Here is a 21,189-nt window from a genome sequence, read left to right as displayed (position 1 = left end):
AAACACTGGACCTGTTGTAATTTAACCAAAGCAGCACGTGAGAGAAAGATACCATGTGACAGGGTTCAAGCGAAAGGGATCATAAAAAGGGAAAAGGGCAGGGGTGAGACCAGCCTCCAGGGACAGGTGCCACAGGAGAGAGGAGAGAGGGGCGGAGGGGCAAGGGGTGAGGGGGACAGAGAGAGACAGAGAGAGAGAGAGAGAGACAGAGACAGAGGCAGAGAGAGAGACACAGAGAGAGAGACAGAGAGACACAGAGACAGACAGAGAGAGACAGACAGACAGAGAGACAGAGAGAGACAGAAACAGAGAGAGAGATAGACAGACAGAGAAGAGAGAGACACAGACAGAAGACAGAGAGAGAGACAGAGAGAGATATAGAGAGAGAGACAGAGAGAGACAGAGACAGAGAGACAGAGAGAGACAGAGACAGAGAGAGAGAGAGAGCTGAGGGCATATCCTGTCAGAGCCCCCAGGGCAGGCCAGTACAGATGCCTGAATACTAACAGGACCTTTATCCTTTATACCATATATAAAAGTCAACTCAAAGTAAATTAAAGATTTAGATGTAGGATTTGAAGCTGTGAAATGCCTGAAGGAAACTAAGGAATAAGCTTCCTGACTATTGTTTTTTCCATTTTTCTCTCTATACGACACAAAACCCAAAGGCAACAAGGCAAACACAAAAGAGTAGGACTATGCCCAGCTAAAGAGATTCTGCACGGCCAACAGCAGCCAATGAAAGGAAAGCCAGCTTATGAGTAGGAAGGCTTGCTTGCCAGTCACACATCCGAGAGGAGGCAGGGATCTGAAGTGTAAGGGGATCATGTAATCCCACAGCAAATATTAACAGCCCAGTTGAAATGCCAAGAAGAGAAATTCAAAAGACATTTCCTCAAAGCAAATTTATGGATGGGCAACAGGAACATGACAGCTTCAGTAGTCATCAGGGAATAGAGCTTAAATACACCCAGCTTCCTCACTTTTACTAGGATGGCTGTTGTTGAAAAGAAAAGGGGTGATGGTTAGAAGGAAGGACGTGGAGAAAGGAAAGCCTACAGTTCGTAGAAATGTAAGGACGAAGGCACGATCATTGTGGAAAACAGGCTGGTGGGCCCTTAAAAATTAAAATCAACCAAACAACCAGAATCTTAGTAGACATGCCAGATACGGAAAACAAACACTGTAGGGAGTTACTTTTCTGGTGACGTCTGTTACCAGGTGACTCCAGAAACAGCAAGAAACCAAAATGAGTAAAGTGGTGGCTGTGAAGGCTAAAGGGTGAGAGAAATGGAAAAGGGCACCAACGTTTGGTGTAAGACGTGTGTTCTAGCAACTAACATGTGCTTCTGTAGTTGCAATGAATAACATAACACATATCCACATATACACACATATATACACGCATGCATACATACACACATGCATGCATGCATACATGCTTGCACACACATACATACATACATGCATATATAGGCCTTAAATGAAATCAATTCCCTCCATGTAACATTGTTTGCTGATGGACATGCTAATTAGATTGTACAAATAAATTATGAACTGTACCAATATGAAAACAAGGCATGGAAAAAATCTCAAGTGTATATAATACTTTGTCAGTTATAACTCAATAAAGCTGGGAAAAATTTCAAGACTAGTAGACAAAGCAAAAATTATCACAGAGAGAAAGTCTAATTTTTGATAGTAGATCCAAATCCTCTCTTGAACTTATTTAATTACCAGGTTGTATTTCAGTGCCTGGTTTAAAAATATCGTCATGACTGTTATATCTCCTTACTACACTCAGTCTTGATTTTGTGTTATTGATCTACAGAGACATATACCTCCAAAGCATAGGGATTGAGTCATCTCATCAATCTTATTTTCCTTCGTTCCTCTTTATTACAAGCCATCATTATCTTTAATTGATTAATGACCTAGGATGAGTGAGGTAGTATTTTAACATTATCCATCACCATATTTAATTAGTACAAAAACTTTGCAAAGTACATGTGCTGTGATCTCCCTGACATGATGACAAAATTGGGGTTACTCAGTTCTTAATGACTAAGCCACAATCTGCCAAAATCCAGACTCATAACACTTAGGCTATTTTAGGACCTTCAGTGATTTGCAGTGTTTAGCTGCATTTTTAGAAATAAGACCCTGGTAAAAAAAATGAGTAAGTCCATGCTCAATTGCTTAGAAAAGAAAGCATAAAAAATTGCACCTGAGTCTGTCTAGGCTATGAATGGGAAGATTTCCCTTTCACACTTGCTTGCTTCTGAAAAGAACTTTATGCTTGTTGTATTTACTGCCATCTTAGCTCACATGGGTAGCTGAAAAGCAAAGAGAATTCACAGGAAGTTTCATTTTATTGGCAGTCTGCAGGAAAGCAAACTGGCAGCTGAGGCCACAACAGGTATTTCTTATATTTTTGGTTGTGAGCCTAGCCTTTAACGGCTGAGCCATCTCTCCAGCCCTCACAACAGGTATTTCTTAGAGATGTGCTTGTTCAGTGTCAGGGATGGAACCCAGGGCCTATGTGCAGTAGAACGCACTCTGCCAACTGAGACACATTCCCAGCTTCCTCTTCACGGTTTTTGATGTCTGAGCCATACCAGGGCATATGAACACAGGCCGGAATGAGGATTCCTATGTTGGAGCATTTCCCTGGATTCTTAATTGTCCAGGGAGGCATATTATAGGGTCTGGAGGACCAAGCAAAACAAATGATTGGCCTTCATCAACTCCTTTTTTCTAGGAGTTCTGCATCTCAGCTCTGCATGTGGGGTACCAAGCAGGGAAGCAGCTCATGCAAATGTTTGTAGGGGACAGGATGAGGAAAGAAGCTGCCCAACAAAACAGAGGGAGGACATGGTCCTCATTGTTGTGTTGAAGAAGGGTCATTTCAGGAAAGAGGCATCAAGAGAAGCCCAGAGGCCACAGCGTTCTGACAGAAAACCATCCTGGTTATCTATTAGGTAGGAAGTGTGATGAGAGAGTTGAGGATACAAATATGATTACAACATATCATCACATATGGAGTTTGAGAGAAAATGGCCCCTGAAGGGAGTGGCACTATTAGGAGGTGTGGTCTTGTTGAAAAGGTGTGGTCTTGTTGGAGAAAGTGCATCACTGTGGAGTCAGGCCTTGAGGTCGCCTATAAGCTCAAGCCACACCCAGTGAGACAACCACTTCCTGTTGCCTGACCAAGATGTAGAACTCTCAGCTACCTCTCCAATGCCATGTCTGCTTGCAGGACACCCTGTTCAACTATGAAGGTCATGGACAACTGGAGATGTAAGATACCCCGATTAAATGTTTTTCCTTTATACGAGTTGCTGTAATCATGATGTCTCTTCAGAGCATTAGAAACCATAACTAAGACAAATATCAATGTTCTTAGAATCTATGATTAAATTTTGCTATGGGTGAACACCTTTAAAGGCGACTGCTACCTTGAGCAGTATATAAAAAACAACTCCAAGTGGATTATGGATTTCAACATGAAAATTCAAACCTTAAACCTTCCAGAAAAAAGTAGGACTTTAAAATAGGATAGGATTTCTTAAGGTACAAAGATACAAACAATTTTGATATATTTGACCTTGAAAGATTTATAAATTTAATTTCATTAAAATAAATTTTAAAGAGTGACCACAAACTTGGAAAAGATATTTGAAGCATATAATAGATATTTAATATCTGAAAAATATAAAAAATAAGAAACACTAAAATAGCAATCAAAAAGTTGGTAAGAGATATCAAGATATATATCACAAAGGAAAGAGGACTCAGATATGAAGAGATGTTGATTAGTAATCAGGAAGAAAAATAAAACCATAATGACAGACTGTTTCATATCCACTATAGTAATATAAACTTAATATGAATTTTATATCAAGTGTTGACCAGATACAGAGCAACAGAGATTCATTCACACTTTGGATATAGAAATGTACACATTGGGTACAGTATTTGGAAAAGTTTCTGACATTATCTCACAATTTTGAAGTCATTCGGATACATAATTCAAGTTCCTGGGACGTACCTTAGAGAAAATCTTGCCAATGCATGTCAGGAGCCCTTTCAAGTATTTCCTTAGTAACAACATTCTCAATAGTAAAAGATTAGAAACCAGTATGGCACCCTTCAGCAGGAAAACGGATACATAAATCAATAGTAGGGTGGGATGAAAGTTCTGCAGTAAAATATACAGAGAATGGGTTATTATGAATTCTTTGTGACACATTTCATAATGTTGAGCTGAGAAAGAAAAGAATCTGCAATGCCTTTGAAGCTGAAAGTTGTGAAACTCAGCACACCATGAGAGGCATGGCCATGTGTGCAGGGATGACTGAGGACTGATGGGAACTCCCTCTAGGAGGTTGTGGTGGAGATGGGCACAAAGAGACATGGGGCGTGGTCACTGTGTCTTCCAAAGCTGGCTGGTGGCTGCACAGGTGTGTGGGGAGATTGTACACTATGAAGATGTGTCTCTGCCAAGGCATCTCCTGGTTTTTAAAAAGCTGAACAGCCAAGAGTTAGGCAGGAGAGGATAAGTGGGACTTCTGGACAGAGATAGGAACTCTGGGAAGAAGAAAGGTGGGATTTGCCAGCCAGACACGGAGGAAGAGGTACACACAGTACCGATGAGAGGCGATGGGCCATGAGGAAGAACGTAGATCAATATAAATGGGTTAATTTAAGTTTTAAGAGCTATTTGGGAACAGGCCTAAGCTAAGGCCACACTTTCATACTTAATAACAAGTCTCCATATCATTATTTGGGCTAGCGGTCCAAAGAAAGTCTGACTGCACAGGAACTTGTTTCATGATTGTTGTTTAGACTGTTCATATATATTCTCTTCTCTACTGTATTGTATAACAAAGCTGTAGTAAATCGGTGCTACTGGAGTCCCACTGAGCACGTCGGAGTACTCCACCCACGTGGGGGTGTAGGCGGGAGGCAGGAACTGGCTCCACTATGGGTTAGACCTTTGAAAGACAAAAGGGCTACAGCAAGAGAAATGGAGAGAAAGTTCCACTTGGGAGTCATGGGAGGAAAGACATGAACGTGGGAAATGGCACTGATGCCCCCTGAGCAACAGTAACGGGAGCATAGACAGGGACTAGAGTGACAAAGAAGGGTGGGGTTCACTCAGCTAAGCAGGGACGACCTTCTTCCCTTCTTTTCCTCCAAACTTGGGAACGCATCTGGATTGCCACCTTCAGACAAAGGCAGGCTGGTAAAGACTTTTGGGGATGCAAGAAACTCAATACTCCTGGGATTTAGAAACATAATTTTGGTAGCTAGGTGAAGTATTAATGGGAGAAATTAGAGGCTGATAATATTAGTTTAGGATTACAAAGATGATGGTTTGTACTATGACAGAGACAATGGAATGAAAGGGATAATGCATGATTTAGGATCTGACCCAGGTCCAAATATGCGTCCATTTCCAGAAAGATGCCAGCTGAAGGAAGACATCTTGGTTTCCTTCAGGCCAGCTCCTGTTCAAGACTGAACACACTTGTGAACTGGGCAGCCAATTGTAGGCAGTGGTTCAAAGGATTGTCCCCGGTTCCCTTTAATGTAGGACTTATCTCTCAGTTTTTTATTGTCTTCTCTGGATCTAGGGAACCACATTTGAAATGAACTCTGTCCAAAATTTATCAATCCATTTTGCTTACTTATGACTGACCTTAACTTCTCTCTCTGAGCTGTTGTTTTCTCAAGACCTTAAATGGAATTAACATTAACATGCATCAAACATCCAGCAGGCAGCTGGAACTTCAGGTTAGGCAGAAAAGGAATAGCAGACAATAGCCCTGCATCTCCAAGCCTGTCCATGAGTGTGCTGTGAGATACTGGAGCAGAGGTGACAGATCCCACTATGAAGAAGAGCTTATTGGAGATCATGCATCCTGTCAAGCTGAACCATTCAGAAGTCTGATGTGGGAGTGACCTTTCCATCCTGGAGTGCCACTCCAACACCGTAGAGGACAGGAGGACATGGCCACAGGGACTGAAGGGGACTGAATCTGCGGATGGTGACTGTTAGCAAGAGCAACACTCCTGGGGTACAGGAGCAAAGAAGAAAGAGGCAGGGCCTGAGATGAAGTTAAGACTGGAGAATCCAGCTTCAACTGCAGGATGGCAAATGCCGTTTCTTGTGGAGTCTAAAACTCTCCTAGAAGCCTGGGGTAAGAATGGCAGGAACCAGAAGCTTGGCGGGGGGAGGGGAGACACTGCAGAGGGCACAGAAGTAGAATTAGATGACAGGAGGAATATATTCAAGAGACTGCAGCTCATGACAATATATTCATTTTTAAAAATGCAAGTGGGTGCTGAGCATTCTCATAAAGCTATCTGCCACGGAAGGTAATGTTGATCAGCTGTATTTAATCACTGTCCAGTGTGTACATGCCTGGACTATCACGGTGCATATGATAAATGTGAGATTCAATGCCAGCCACCAATTTGAACTGGAACTTAAATAAAATGTACCTTCCTCTCAATGTCTTCTGAAGTGCTCCACTGCACAAACTTGGACCAGGAGCAAGGTGTGTTTAACATCATTTGTGACTTAGAAAGCAGTGTAGGTGAATGGGCAAACCGAGAGGCCATCAGAAGAGCTCTGGGTGTGGATAAACAGAGCCGGGAGCAGATGGCTAACTTGCTCAAACACTGCTCTGCGGACAGTTTTACTTTGCTCTCAGGTAGCGATGATGACTTGGTATAAAAAGGAAAGTACACCCGTAAGTCTCTTCTCATCTAAGAGGGAAGGAAATGTGTTCTCAGACCACAGCCCTGTAAACTTTCCCACTCTTTTCTGCAGGCACACCTTCCTAACCCCATGAATAATTAAAAGGCAAAGACTCTCCTCACTTCTAATTTATTCAGTTTCCTCTGTCTTTCCATACCAAGATGCAACCCTAATGCTAACCCATTGATTCCTTACTGAACCTTTAACCAGCCCCTGTGGGAAGCTGCTTTTGAAACGGCTCAAGGTTGGGCACTCAACAGAAGAAACAGAGCAGAGAAATGGAGCCCTCCTTGTGTGGATAATGAGGCCCAATAAGCAACAATGCACTGTAATGTCAAGCAAGCTGTCTTACTCCCCGTCGCTCTTCTTAATCAACCCTCATTCCTCAAAGGAACTCACGCAACTCATTTAACTCAGAACGTTCACAGGTCACACACTGAAAAGGGAAGGGGAACGGATTCATCTGCCAGAGGTTTTCCTTTCCTTATAAAAGGCATGGGCAGAGAGAGCCAGGTGATAAAGGAGACAGCCCTCATTTACAGACTCTCGGGAGGATGATGCAGGTGGGGGGTGAGGGCCAACGGGGCATCAGAACGAGTGTGCTATGATGACAGGGAGAGGGTACATGCACTGGAGATGACCTCCCTGGCACCTGAGTCCTGAGTCCTGGCACCCACAGGTGATGAAACCCTGCACCCCATGTCTCCTTCGTGATGTGACCCAGCCCATCAGTTTTGTCATCTCTCCAGTTAGGAGCTTTCCTCCCTCTTAAGTACGAGCTCGTTTCTCTCTCTGCTCTTGTTTTAGTTTCATTAGCCTCAGCTCATTTGTCTGCACTGACTGGAGTGGCTTAGCCCTGCGGAGCACAAATCTGCTAAGCTCTGGATTTCCCATCAGCCCCACTGAGCCGTTCTCCTGGTGTCTTTCCTAAGGGGCCCCAGCATACTTGTCGTGGGATCTTTACTCTGTCATGTTTTGCAAAGCCCCACTTTCAAAACTTTTGGTTGTTTCTCACTTGACCTTTCTCTGTTTTCTGTCTTTCACACTTGGTGACAAGTAGTTTACATTAGAAGAAAACAGGGCCTGAAATGTCTCAAAGCTTAAGGTTAAAGAGACTTTTGAAAGCACAAGAGTTTTACAAATACTACTTCACAGATACTGCATAACTCATAATAAATAAATGTATCCCCCAAAGGCAATGCGTTTACCTTAGGGCATATTATTTTAAAATAGCAAGAGGTGACTATGAGTTCATTGAACGCATGCTTTGTTCATACATTACTGAGGAGAGAAACATCTGTCTGGTTCATCAGCCTCTATGACCTTGCACTTAGTAAGCACAGGTCATTAACTTTCAGAGAATGCCACCCGAGTGCTTCTCATGTTGAAGATTCCTGTTTACACACTACATGGTCGGTATCTCTTCTACATACTACTTAGTTATATATCTGTTTACACACTACTTGGTATATATCTGTTTACACACTACTCGGTAGGTATCTGTTTATATTACTTGGTATATATCTGTTTACACACTACTTGGTAGGTATCTGTTTACACACTACTTGGTAGGTATCTGTTTAAGTATTACTTGGTATGTATCTGTTTACACACTACTTGGTATATATCTGTTTACACACTACTTGGTAGGTATCTATTTACACACTACTTGGTAAGTATCTGTTTACACACTACTTGGTAGGTATCTGTTTAAGTATTACTTGGTATGTATCTGTTTACACACTACTTGGTATATATCTGTTTACACACTACTTGGTAGGTATCTATTTACACACTACTTGGTAAGTATCTGTTTACACACTACTTGGTAGGTATCTGTTTACACATTACTTGGTAGGTATGAGCACCTCCATTTGTAGTGTTGGGCTCAAGCCCAGAGCAGCATGGCTGCTGTTGTCCTGAGGGGCTGTAGCAAATGCTATGAAGATGTGTCTGAGCGCCAAGGACAGTGGATGTGACGAGAAAGGATGTAGAGAGAAACTCAGGGGTTAATCAAGTGAGGGGAGGAGAAAGTACAACTAACAGCATCCCTTCCCTGTAGCCCAGCAGGCCCCACGGTGCAGTGTGGAGACCGCAGGGGGGTGACCGAGCAGGGGGGAGGTGCGGGATGAAGGACTAGGCACCCTTGTCCTCAGGACTGGTCTCCACCCTGAAACAAGTGGGGTGCCACTGAAGAGTTGTGGGCAGATGGATCAGCCCAGCACTTGGAAAAGGAACCATGAATCCAGCAGGTGTAGGAGATGTGAAGTCCAGTCAACCTACATTTGGAAGCTTAGAGCCCCTTGACACACAGACTTACTTTTTTTATCTTAAAAATAACTTTAATTTTTTTATCAGTATACAAAATTCTATAGTATGTAAAATATTTGAGAATAGTGGTTGCTCAAAAGTTGACTCAACAATCCACTAGTGTATCCTATCATTTCTATAATATGTGTCTTTTTTTTTACTTTTAGAAAAAGATCCTTAAATCGAGTCTTCTTTGTTAACTTTCTCCTCAACCATGACCAATAACAATTTATAACCAACCCCTAAATGACAATAAACATCAAGACAACCCACAACAAGACAAAATAACACCCACCCCACCTCTTTGAGAATGTGGGCATAATGTTCTCTAAACTGATTCCTGTTGTCTGAGGCAATTACATGACACTACAATTACATTTTTTGGGGACCCTGAGAAAATTGGGATGATGATAAAGTCATGGAAAAACTAACCCCTAATGTCCCGTCTCTATGCAATGGGAAAGTGAAAGGGTTATCTGTGATCCTGGAAAGAAGTCTGTGAGTCTGAACCATCTTAGCTAGCAGTCTTGAAGCTGTTCTGGATGCAGAAGTCTGAGGAAATTGCAGCACAGACACTCTGATAAGGTGGACCATGTGGGTCACCTGTTTTCATTCATGTCTGGTCCCTTTACTCTGAAAACACAAACTTTCTAAAATAAGATGCACATCTGCATTAACACAAGTACGGACTGTGTGTTATATGCAAGCCATTCAAAGATGACTTGTTTTATATTTGAGCAGGTAAAATATGCATCACCAGTCTCGTAGTTTTCTAGGTTTATTTCTTCATGTCTGTAGCTGAGATGTTCCCTTACCAAACCTGGTCTCTATCAACCTTGAAAGAATCCACAACCTTTCCTTTTCTGTGGAAACAAAAACAAAACTTTTCCCCCAAAGCAATTCATTTTCCAACTTCATTTTTGATGCCAATACATCCCTAAAGTCTATAGTCTGGTTCTATTCAGCAGTCCCTTCCACTTCCAGTGTCTCTCATGAGCTGTTATTCTCTGTTCGTTAGTATTCACGAAATTCAAAGCTAACAAAGCATCAAATAAGCCCCAACTTCTGTCTTATAGTTTTCCCATCCTATGTGGCTTACTTTTATTAACATTACTTTGCTCTCTTTTAAAAGACTTTATTATTTTTAGACTTTTTTCTAAGACTCTTTATACCCATTTACTTTTCCTTCTTCAGCATCTAAGCACATTTTAAAACATACTGCGTATTTTTAGAGTTTTGTGTCTGTATCTGGATTTACTAAGCGTCTGCAGCATTCTCTGACTTTGTGAGACAAATCTTAACACTGTCCTGTCAGTTGCCACATGGCTCACCTTAGCACGTGTGCTGCTGGCACTTGGTGCTGGTGACTGGCTCCAGTCCTCAGACACCGATCAGTAGCTGTGCCTCTGGACAGACAGACTTACTTAAAAGATACTTTCTGTGTCTCCGCTCAGACAGATGCATAGTTTAATGGAATTATATTGGGAAGAAAGAGAGGCAATAGGGAGAAAAAGGAAAATGGGCTCTGTCGAAGAATTTGCAGGATTCAAGGATGCTGCTGGATAGGGTGCATTCTTCCGCTCTCTCAGACCCCTTTTAGTATTTATGGACTCTTGAAGCTTCCCAGAAGAAGGGCATGGGGTAGAGGTTATGGCTGTGATCCCTTGACAGGGCAGCATGTCTAAGGCTGTGTGTGTGTGTGTGTGTGTGTGTGTGTGTGTTGGAAATTGCAATTAGACCTTGTAGAAGCTAGGCGGAACTTTGCTGAGCTCCCCATTTCTTTCCCACTGGAAGACTGTGTGTGTGAGAGCCTCCTGTTGCCAGGGGCAGTCAGTCTAACCACTGAACCTAGAGGCCTGTTATTTCAAAGTTGTGTGCTAGGCTATTCAAGATGGCTTCTCTCCCAATTTAGACAAAACCTCCAGCTAGGCAAGCCCACATGTCTATGTCCTAGACACGCAACCTGGATTCTGGAGAAGACTGAAGAGAATTCCAGGGAGTGGTCTCTAGGGATGCTTGCTACTAAATGTCCCCTCTCTCAAAGCTGACTGTCCTTAGATTCGACCGGGCTTGGCAAATGCTAATTCAGGCCACCGGAGTGTCCTACATGTGTAGGCACCCTTCTTTAAAATTTCACACACACCAGTGAGACATATGACCACATTTATACATATTTTTTCTTGGTAGATGCACTTGTGAAACTCTTCCGGCTTTCCTGAGTTAGTGTCTTTTTCCTGAAAGTACATAAGGATCTTGAGCAGTGCGGGGCGTCCCCACCTTCCTGTGCAAGCTGCTCTATCCTCTTTCTGTAAGGTTCCTGTGTTCTCCTTGCTCTGGCATTTGTTTACAGCTAATGACAAATATAAGGTGGTTGCAACGCTCATGTTGCCTATATATATATTTTGTTTTACCTGCAGAGCTTTTTTAAATGAATTTTTTTCAAGTCTAGCTAATTCTTCAAAGTAAAACAAAACAAAAAAAAACACAGTTTTTGGCTTGAAAAATCAAAGACTTAGAACAAGGAAGCAGGGGTCCTACCCATCAACAGTTGGCCCGTGTTTACAGGCTCTCTACTCTTCACTCACATGCGCCCTGTGGGGCTGCTGGCACGGGAATCTACGGCTGCCCTCTGCCCTGTCTGAACTGCGGTCCCCAGTGGGGTCGAAAAAAAGAGCAGGAGCCTCTTCTCTCTTTCCGGGACCTGCCCCGTGGATCCCTGCGCGCTGCAGGGTTCTCAGGCACAGATGCTGCAGTGGCGAAGGTGTGTTAGTGGCTTTGTGGGCAGGAGACACACAGCTGGGGACTGGAGATTTAGAGGACGGACCGGGGCGGAGTGTGGATCGGGCACGGGGCCACATGGGGGCATTCTAGGTGGCTGTGGGCCGGCTGCCAACTTGAAGGTTGTAAGGGCTTTGGCTGTTAAAGGTAGGTGCTATTCTAGCCTTTGTTCCTAGCTACCTGAGAACTCTGAGCCACCTCGTTAGTGCTCAACAGCAGAGTCCTCTGATGCCCAAGCCAGCGAAAGACAGGATCCTGAAAGCAAAGGAGCACCTTGGCCAGCCGTTGGCTTGGGGGAATGCTGGCTTGTAGTCTGTAAGTCTTTGAACTTCAGAACAGAAGCAGGAAACACCTACTTGTTCTAGAACATTTTCATGACTCGGCAACAATGATTGATGTCCCACTTAGGGACAAAAGTCCGAAGTCTAATAAGAGACATGAACGTGAGCTGGGACCCCAGAGGGCTGTCCAAAGTAAGGCAAGAAAAGAAAATTTCAAAGGATAAAGGAAGACCAATAGAAAAGGGGCAAAATCAAGTGACAGAATTAAGTAAATTGTATTAGCACACGAATTAGTACACATTGACTATTATGGACTTGGGGAAATAGATTATTTAAAAATATAATCTTATGCTTTTAGATAAGCATATCAAATATAAAGACGGGATACAAGCTGAAAATGTAAAAGAGAGGATCCAAAGAAAACATTGGCCGGAGTTGGCAGGTGTGACAGTTAGTCTTGACTGTCAACTTGGTGGCATAACAGAAACAAACTGGTGTGTTTATGAGGGAGTTCCCACCCTGAGTGTGGGTGGTGTCATTCTCTGGCTTGGGCCCGGGGATTGATAAAGGAGGAAGCCGGCTGAGGAGCACACATCTCTCCCTGCTTCTGACGGAGGCTGCACAGTGGCCTTAACCTCTGCTACCAAGGCTTCCTTCCCCATCATGACAGACTGCACTCTTGAACAGCGGCAGGTGACAGAATCCCTTCCCTTCCTAGGCTGCTTTGTCAGACACAGCAAAGAGATGCAGGAGCAACACAGGAGCCCATCACATAATGCATTTAACTCACCTGGACAATGAAAGATACCTTAATATCAAACTACAGGACATCAAAACACACAAGCCAGCCACTCCTCAAAGGAGCTTCTACAGGGTATATATTTTTGGAATCTAGCTTGGCGTTTAGTAAGTAAAAGACAAGAGGGCTGATGTAGAATAGTTCACTAGCACAAATGCAAGGCTTCTCAGTGGACACGACACCACACTTCCTCCTCCACTCCGGGTACAGGCTCTTCTTTACCATGCGTGGGTCTTATGCAAAAATGTGAACACATTAGGCAGAAGAGTGAGCTGCAACAAATTTTGAGAGACTTAGTATGTGATATGTATTATCTGCAGACAATGGAATTTTGCTAAAAAGAATGTATAAATTTAACCAGAACAATCCCACCCATAAAAAATGCATGAGTGAGACAATCATAATGAATCATAATGAATTACAATGTATTTGGAAGGTAAGACAGGAACTATGCTTCTTCACAACACAACTGTAGCCTTGAATTTAAACATGGAAACCAAGCCCAAGACTTTGAGCATGAGTCAGAGCACGAGTCATCTTAGAGACCAGAGTGCATTCTAGAACACAGAGATTTATACAATGAACATGCCTGATAGCAAAACATACTTAGAACAGAAAGCCTCACTATTGCTGACATGAACATCCAAGTACTGAGCAAGAAAAGAGACTACAGGGGGGCTGGAGAGATGGCTCAGTGTTTAAGAGCCCTGGCTGCTCTTCCAGAGGACTAGAGTTCAATTCCCAGCAACCACACGGTGGCTCACAACCATCTCCAATGGGATCTGATGCCCTCTTCTGGTGTACATGCAGATAGATAGAGCACTCATACAAACAAGATAAATAAATCCTTAAAAAAAAAAAAGAAAGAAAACAACTACAGGATTGAGCCAAGGCAAACGGATGGGACAAAAGGAAATCTCAAACATAAAAGCAAACGAGCAAGAGGATGGATATGGGGGTCACTCATTTGACAAGGAAAAGGACAAATCTTGGGCATGACTGTTAAAACTAGAAGGACTGAGAGACAAACACAATGAAAGAGGGACATAAATATGAGTTCTGTATAGCCTGCAATCCAACTATCATATTAAAGACTGCACTGATGATTGCATTACATGTTTATTAAATAGGATTTATTCCATTTATTATGGAGTTATCCTTATAGACTAGGGAGAAGGGAGAGTCATAAAATGATGCTGTGATAGGAAGTTATACATAAAGAGATTGGAAATTGCATTTCTATTTCCTAGTACAGGTGTAGATGTTTAAGAAAGTGAGTTGCAGGGTTGGAGAGTGGCTAAGTGAGCCAGAGCAGAGCTCTTGCTGAGGAAGCATGGGGATGTGAATTCAGATTTCTAGTGCCCCCCCACACCCACATAAAAATCTGGCCATCGCTGCGCCTCCTGTATCCCAGCTCTGGTGTATATATGTGCAGTAGTGGGAGAGTTTCTGGGGCAGCTACCCATCCATCTTAGCCAAAAATCCGAGTTCCAGATTCAGTGAGTTAGTCAATGTGTTTCTGTGACCTCTGCATGCACCTGCATCCACACAGGTGCACATATGTCTAACATACACACACACACACACACACACACACACACACACACACACACACACACAGAGGGGGGACTGTAGGGAAATGATTTCTTAAGCAATACTAACTCAAAAGCAGGAGAAAATGAGGAAAAAGGCTAAGAAGTCATAACAAAATCAAGGTTTCTCTCTATCAGAAAGCATCAGGAAGGAAGAGAAGTTACTATATAAACTAGGATAAGAGATTGCATCATAGTATGAAAGGACAAATATCCAACAGTAAATGAAGACAAGATACATTTTCCAAGAGGGATACCCAGATCTGATAACCATAGGAAAGATAGTGATTATCATGAGGAATCAAGGCATACAAATTTCTTCACGTTCACAGGCCCACAAGTCTGCCTGAATAAGAACAGAGAACCCGTCTCAAAAGAAGAAGCTTATCATGTGGAGAAGGACTTGGGAGAGCTCATGGGGCAAAAGTGGATGCCGCCAGGCCTGATGACATGGGTTCAACCCTTATGACACATATGATGAAGGAAGAGAAGAGGCTTCCACAGCTCTCTTCCGACCCCACACTGCACTGTGCTACACGCTTACCTTAAACATAGGTGAGTGAATGTACTGAGCAACAGAGAAAGAAGAGAAAGAGCAACAGAGAAAGGCAAACGATGTAGACCTCTAGCCTCCACCTGCTCACTGAAACGGTACACACTCACCTGCTCACAGACACAGGTGCACACTCACCTGCTCACAGACACAGGTGCACACTCACCTGCACACTAACACCGGTGCACACTCACCTGCACACTGACACAGGTGTACACTCACCTGCTCACAGACACAGGTGCACACTCACCTGCTCACAGACACAGGTGCACACTCACCTGCTCACAGACACAGGTGCACACTCACCTGCTCACAGACACAGGTGCACACTCACCTGCACACTGACACCGGTGCACACTCACCTGCACACTGACACCGTTGCACACTCACCTGCTCACAGACACAGGTGCACACTCACCTGCTCACAGACACAGGTGCACACTCACCTGCTCACAGACACAGGTGCACACTCACCTGCACACTGACACCATTGCACACTCACCTGCTCACAGACACTGTTGCACACTCACCTGCTCACTGACACAGGTGCACACTCACCTGCTCACAGATACAGGTGCACACTCACCTGCACACTGACACAGGTGCACACTCACCTGCACACTGACACAGGTGCACACTCACCTGCACACTGACACAGGTGCACGCTTACCTGCTCACAGACACAGGTGCACACTCACCTTCACACTGATACTGATGCACACTCACCTTCACGCTGACACAGGTGCACACTCACCTGCTCACAGACACAGGTGCACATTTACCTGCACACTGACACAGGTGCACACTCACCTGCTCACAGACACAGGTGCACATTAACCTGCACACTGACACCGGTGCACACTCACCTGCACACTGACACCGGTGCACACTCACCTGCACACTGACACAGGTGCACACTCACCTGCACATTGACACAGGTGCACACTCACCTGCACACTGACACAGGTGCACGCTTACCTGCTCACAGACACAGGTGCACACTCACCTTCACACTGACACTGATGCACACTCACCTTCACGCTGACACAGGTGCACACACACCTTCACACTGACACAGATGCACACTCACCTGCACACTGACACAGGTGCACACTCACCTGCGCACTGACACAGATGCACACTCACCTGCACACTGATACTGGTGCACACTCACCTGCGCACTGATACTGGTGCACACTCACCTGCGCACTGACACAGGTGCACACTGACACAGGTGCACGCTTACCTGCACACTGATACTGGTGCACACTCACCTTCACACTGACACTGGTGCACACACACCTGCACACTGATACTGGTGCACACTCACCTGTGCACTGATACTGGTGCACACTCACCTGCGCACTGACACAGGTGCACACTCACCTGCACACTGACACAGGTGCACGCTTACCTGCACACTGATACTGGTGCACACTCACCTTCACACTGACACTGGTGCACACACACCTGCACACTGACACAGGTGCACACTCACCTGCACACTGATACTGGTGCACACTTATTTGTTTGCATGCAGATATAAGCATGCACATTTATGCACAGATGATATGTCATTTCCACTTATTAGAGTGAGAATTTAGAAGATGGAAACACCAGTTCTGCAAGTATGAACACTTAGCAACACTGTTGCTACATGTATAACTTGACATGGTAACCTCAAATATTCTTCTTGTGATTTTAGTTAAGTAAATATGTACTTATCTAGCAATATACTAGTCTAGAGAAAGTGTTGTATTATGTAACTGGAGGCTGTTCAAGGACTGTGCTATTTACAACCCAAGATCCACCGACGGGAAATTTCAAATGCCCATCGAACAGGAAAACAGACAACTACATAGACGGGAGGAATACTGACCCAAATGGAAAATTCACAGCAGTAAAAATAAATCCACCAACGTGGATGAATCTCATGACAAATAACTTATGGAAAAAGAACCACAGGGAAGAGCATGCACACTATGAGTCATCGGCATAAAGTTCACTAAGTGTGCAACAAGAAATCCACATATGTGGAAACAGCAGCAGAACGCCAAGTACTTCTTTAGTTAGGGTGGTGGCTCTTTCTGTCTGGGGCGAGAAGGTAGGAGGGAATGGAGATGTGAGAGGTTGGTAATGAATGTCCTCTCCTTTTTTAAAGCTGGTATAGAGCTCATGGGTATTTGAAGTATCATTAGTATTTATGTCTGTCACATATGTTAGAAACAGTCTTGCAAGTGGTTCTGTGTTTAATAGCAACAGAAATATGAGATAAAATGTATTTCGTTTAAATACTTATTCTGTAGTTTCAAGCTAGATGTGTCTGCATCTATCACATTTACCTCTGAATTTCTTACACTCTCCACTTCCTGAGCTCCACAGAGAGCTATTTTGTATGCGTGCTCTTCTTTGCCTGTGTTTTCTACTCAGTTTTTAATGAGGTTATATTTCTAAGAACTTTGTCCCAGAGATGTATTCATTAGTTATGAAGATTTTATCCCTCTTAACTTTGTTGGAACTAATTTCACTAATAGCCTAATTTGCTAAAGTTCTCTGCCAAACTAATCCTCATGACAGCAGACTGCCAGAAAAAACAGACCAGGACTGTTTTCTGTCTACCTACCTTTCCTCACCTGTCCCAGGAAGATCATTGTTATTTGTTCTGGTAACAAATAACTAAAATTCACAGTATCCATGTCCCAAACCTATGGGCACAGTAGTTAGTTCATTTAACTCCTCGTAGTAATCTGAATTTGGGCAATTTATAGTACCAGACTAAATAAATCGAATCTTCTACTAGACCATTATCTGGACTTTTTCTTTTTGATGTTCTTGATGATGGAAATGGGGGAAATAAATAATATCTACTAAGTGAATTTGATAAGTGTGTGTGTCTGTGTGTGTGTGTGTGTGTGTGCAGAGAGGTCACACATTGATATTGGAGGTGACAAAATCATGTTAATAGGGGAGAGATGTACTGTAGTAGGTCAGAGACTGAAAAGAACTTCATACTACCTTCTCCTTGGAGCTGTGTTTAGTGATAGTCCATGAATGTCTAGCTTAGCTGGATGTCTCGGGAGTCTTGAAAATTTACAAACCAAGTCATGTGAGGTTGACAAGACCTCGTAAAACCTTATTGACAGATGTCTAAGCTTCATATGCACCGGAACACTAATAATATCAAGGTGGAAGCTTGGAACAAACTGAGAAAAAGGTCCCTGAGCAACTTTATTATTGATTTTCCTAACCAATAACCCATATATTATCCAGTTAGTGCATTAGCTTAAAATAATCAGACCATAAGTCTTGCAACTCTTGATCGATCCCAGTCCTTGATGAAGTAATTTATACGTATCTGTGAATGCCAATGTGGGTGCTATGATCAAGTGCAACTTTGCCCTATAACTCTGCAGACCCCACACATTGCCAAGCTCCGAGACTTGCTGCCATGCATGTGCCGAGAGCCACTGCAAGGGTTGAGGCTCTATAAAAATCTTACTCTCTGCTTGGGCTTCTGTATCTATCCAGCAGTGAGCCACTTAGACTTGTTTCAAAATGTGGCAACCTCTAAAGTCTGTGGGTGGCAGCTGGAGAAGGACCTTGTTCCTTATCACAGTAGGCTCTGGTCATTTCATGCCTGATCTCTGTACTATGCTGACGTCAATCGCACTGCATGGATTAATTTTGCTTCATTTTAATAACTTAGGAGCTAACTTTGCCGTGCAATTCTGGCCTTGGCAGGTGGGTAAAGATACTTACTGCCAAGCCTGACTGCCCGAGTGCAACCCTCACCCCACACATACTGGAAGGAAAGAATCAACTCCACAAATTGTCCGCTGACTTTCATGTGCATTCTATGGCATGAACATGCCTCTACCACGAATAAGTAAACAAACATAATTCTATAGAAAGAATGTGCCATTCTGGTTTGGAGGGAAACACTAGCGGCAAGAAGCCACGTGGGGACTTCTCCTGCCAATTCCTCAGACAGGAAAGCGTAGGATAGTATTAGATCAGGGGAAGGGCTGTCTATAGCTGGAGTCGCTCCCATCTGGGGTAAAATTCCACCTCCGCAGTTTCCCAGTTTTCAGAGGATGTAGAGGAGGGGCTGATCTGCACTCTTCCTGCTGTTGCACTGTAGATGGTGCCTTGATTTTGGAATGAGAACGATAGCGCTAGCCGTGGTGGGAGTAACAGGTGCGTCTCCCAAGAACAATTGGTTGACAAGGCTTAGCCCAAGGACCTCAGATTTTAGAACCTCCAGCTTTTTTTTTCTTTCTGCATGAACTTAAAAGGCAGGGAAGGATGGCAAGGGTGAATTCTAGACATACAAGAAGAATTAAACTTAGTTATGTAGCTGCTGGTGCCGTTTGAGACAGGGCAGGGATATGTCTAAAGTTACACTATTGTTCTGTTTTATACCTGTTGATGCAGAATTAGTTATTTCATCAGTCACCTACCTGCACATGGTTGTTACTTTGAGAATCCCTCCCTACTTGCACTCAAATTGAATCATCTAACTGCTCCAATTTTTGAGGGCAACCTATGTGCTAGAAGCCAAATCCCCTTTCTGCTATTGTGTCTGGCTGCCCACTATCAAAGCCCAAAGGTCAGTCAATAAGAAGGAAATATTTTCAGAGAGACACAAGGCCATTTGATTAATGCATGTGGAGAGGACCAGCATGAAAGGGAAACCTCACTGGAAATGGGATCAGTGAGCCCTAGAAGAATAATAGAGCCTGTCTCCATTTCAAACTATTCCTCACATGTCTTTCATTTGTCCTCTTTCATCTCCTCTTGAGAAAAACACCAGCATGTTGAGGTTTATCAGTCTGCAGTCATTTACAAGCAGAAAAACAAGGGGCATTGTAGTCTTTTGTCCTTTTTGGTTTTGAGGGTATGAGTCGCACTATATTTCCCAGGATGGCCTCAAAGTTACTATGCCCTTGATAGAATCATCCTCCTGCCTCAGCCTTTCCAGTGCTTGTGTTACGGGCATGCACCACCACACCTGGCTCGATTCTGTAATTCTTTGTAAGTGTTTGACCAAATCTTTAAAAATCAGGTCAGGAAACAGAAAGGGTAGAGCCTGCTTGTTGGAGAGCATGCCTCAGCACCTTCCTGATGCCCCAGTGGGGTCCTCACTAGGGTGGAGGGGCTCCGGAATGAGAGGCACCTTACCCTCATCCTGCCGTTCCTTATGGCTGGCCCGTCCTCTGCCAGTCTCAACACGTACAGGTCCATTTTGTATTCCCTTCCTCCACGAATGCTGAATCCAAATCCTTTGGCTCCTTTCTCCATGTCCACAGTGAAATAATCAAAGTCCTTTGGGAATGTGGAGAGAATGGAAGATGAAGTTGTTTAGATTAGAGGGACTTTGATGGTCAATTTTCCCCATCCCTCCCTGTCATAGTGCGTTTACATGACATGGCATCAGAATGATGCCATCTGACTTTACAATTATGGAATATATAAGACCCAGGTCAGAATAGTTAACTCTGCTAAAGCAAACGGCACAGGTTGAGCTGGCTTTCTTGATCAACTTGCACGTATTGTGACGTCATCTCTTCTAAGTTTCCTCATTCGTTATTGTTAGTACCATAAATAAGTCTGCCAACCAGTGATGCGTTTCCCTGAGTGTAAACTAACAATTTTCTGAGCTGAAAAGTGAACTTGAATGGGTTCTGACTGCATCTTCCAGTTGTACAGACCACTGACCGTCAACTCAGAAGATAAAAAAAAAAAAAATCAGTTTTTCTTTCCCCTTAAAAATGCCGCATATCCAAGACTTCCGGATATTACCATTCTTAAACTTCACTTAATAATGAGGCACAATATAATTGGATGGAGTGGAAATTGTACTTAATTTCTATCTTGGTATTTCGTTACTGAGTGATGAGTATTTACTAGACACCTTTCACAGAGGCCATTTACTGTGACCTATTGGCAACATGTACCCTTGAGGAAACGGAAGCTCAGGGAGTCTCAGGAGGAAAGTCCGATGTCAAGCAATAATGGAACAGCTGAGCCCTCCATTGTGTGCTCGGGCTTTTTGGCAATCTCTGTGGCTGCAGGGTGGATCATGAAGCCAAGTTCGGCTTTGCCCT

General features: G+C 43.6%; 1 protein-coding gene across 8 annotated transcripts in view; it reads right to left on the bottom strand.

Annotated features, from left to right (window-relative positions):
- Positions 1-21,189, bottom strand: part of Magi2 (membrane associated guanylate kinase, WW and PDZ domain containing 2) — a 1,397,005-nt gene that overhangs the window by 67,139 nt on the left and 1,308,677 nt on the right. For all 8 annotated transcript variants that reach the window (XM_040735144.1, XM_040735143.1, XM_040735146.1 and 5 more), the window contains one exon: positions 20,264-20,407. In XM_040735144.1, coding sequence (XP_040591078.1) covers positions 20,264-20,407 — 144 coding nt within the window. The remainder of the gene's footprint in view (positions 1-20,263; positions 20,408-21,189) is intronic.

This window comes from Mesocricetus auratus, unplaced genomic scaffold, assembly GCF_017639785.1.
Source record: "Mesocricetus auratus isolate SY011 unplaced genomic scaffold, BCM_Maur_2.0 Super-Scaffold_100043, whole genome shotgun sequence".
NCBI lineage: Eukaryota > Metazoa > Chordata > Mammalia > Rodentia > Cricetidae > Mesocricetus > Mesocricetus auratus.
The sequence above is the reverse complement of the archived record's forward strand: the minus strand, read 5'-3'. Positions and strand labels throughout refer to the sequence as shown.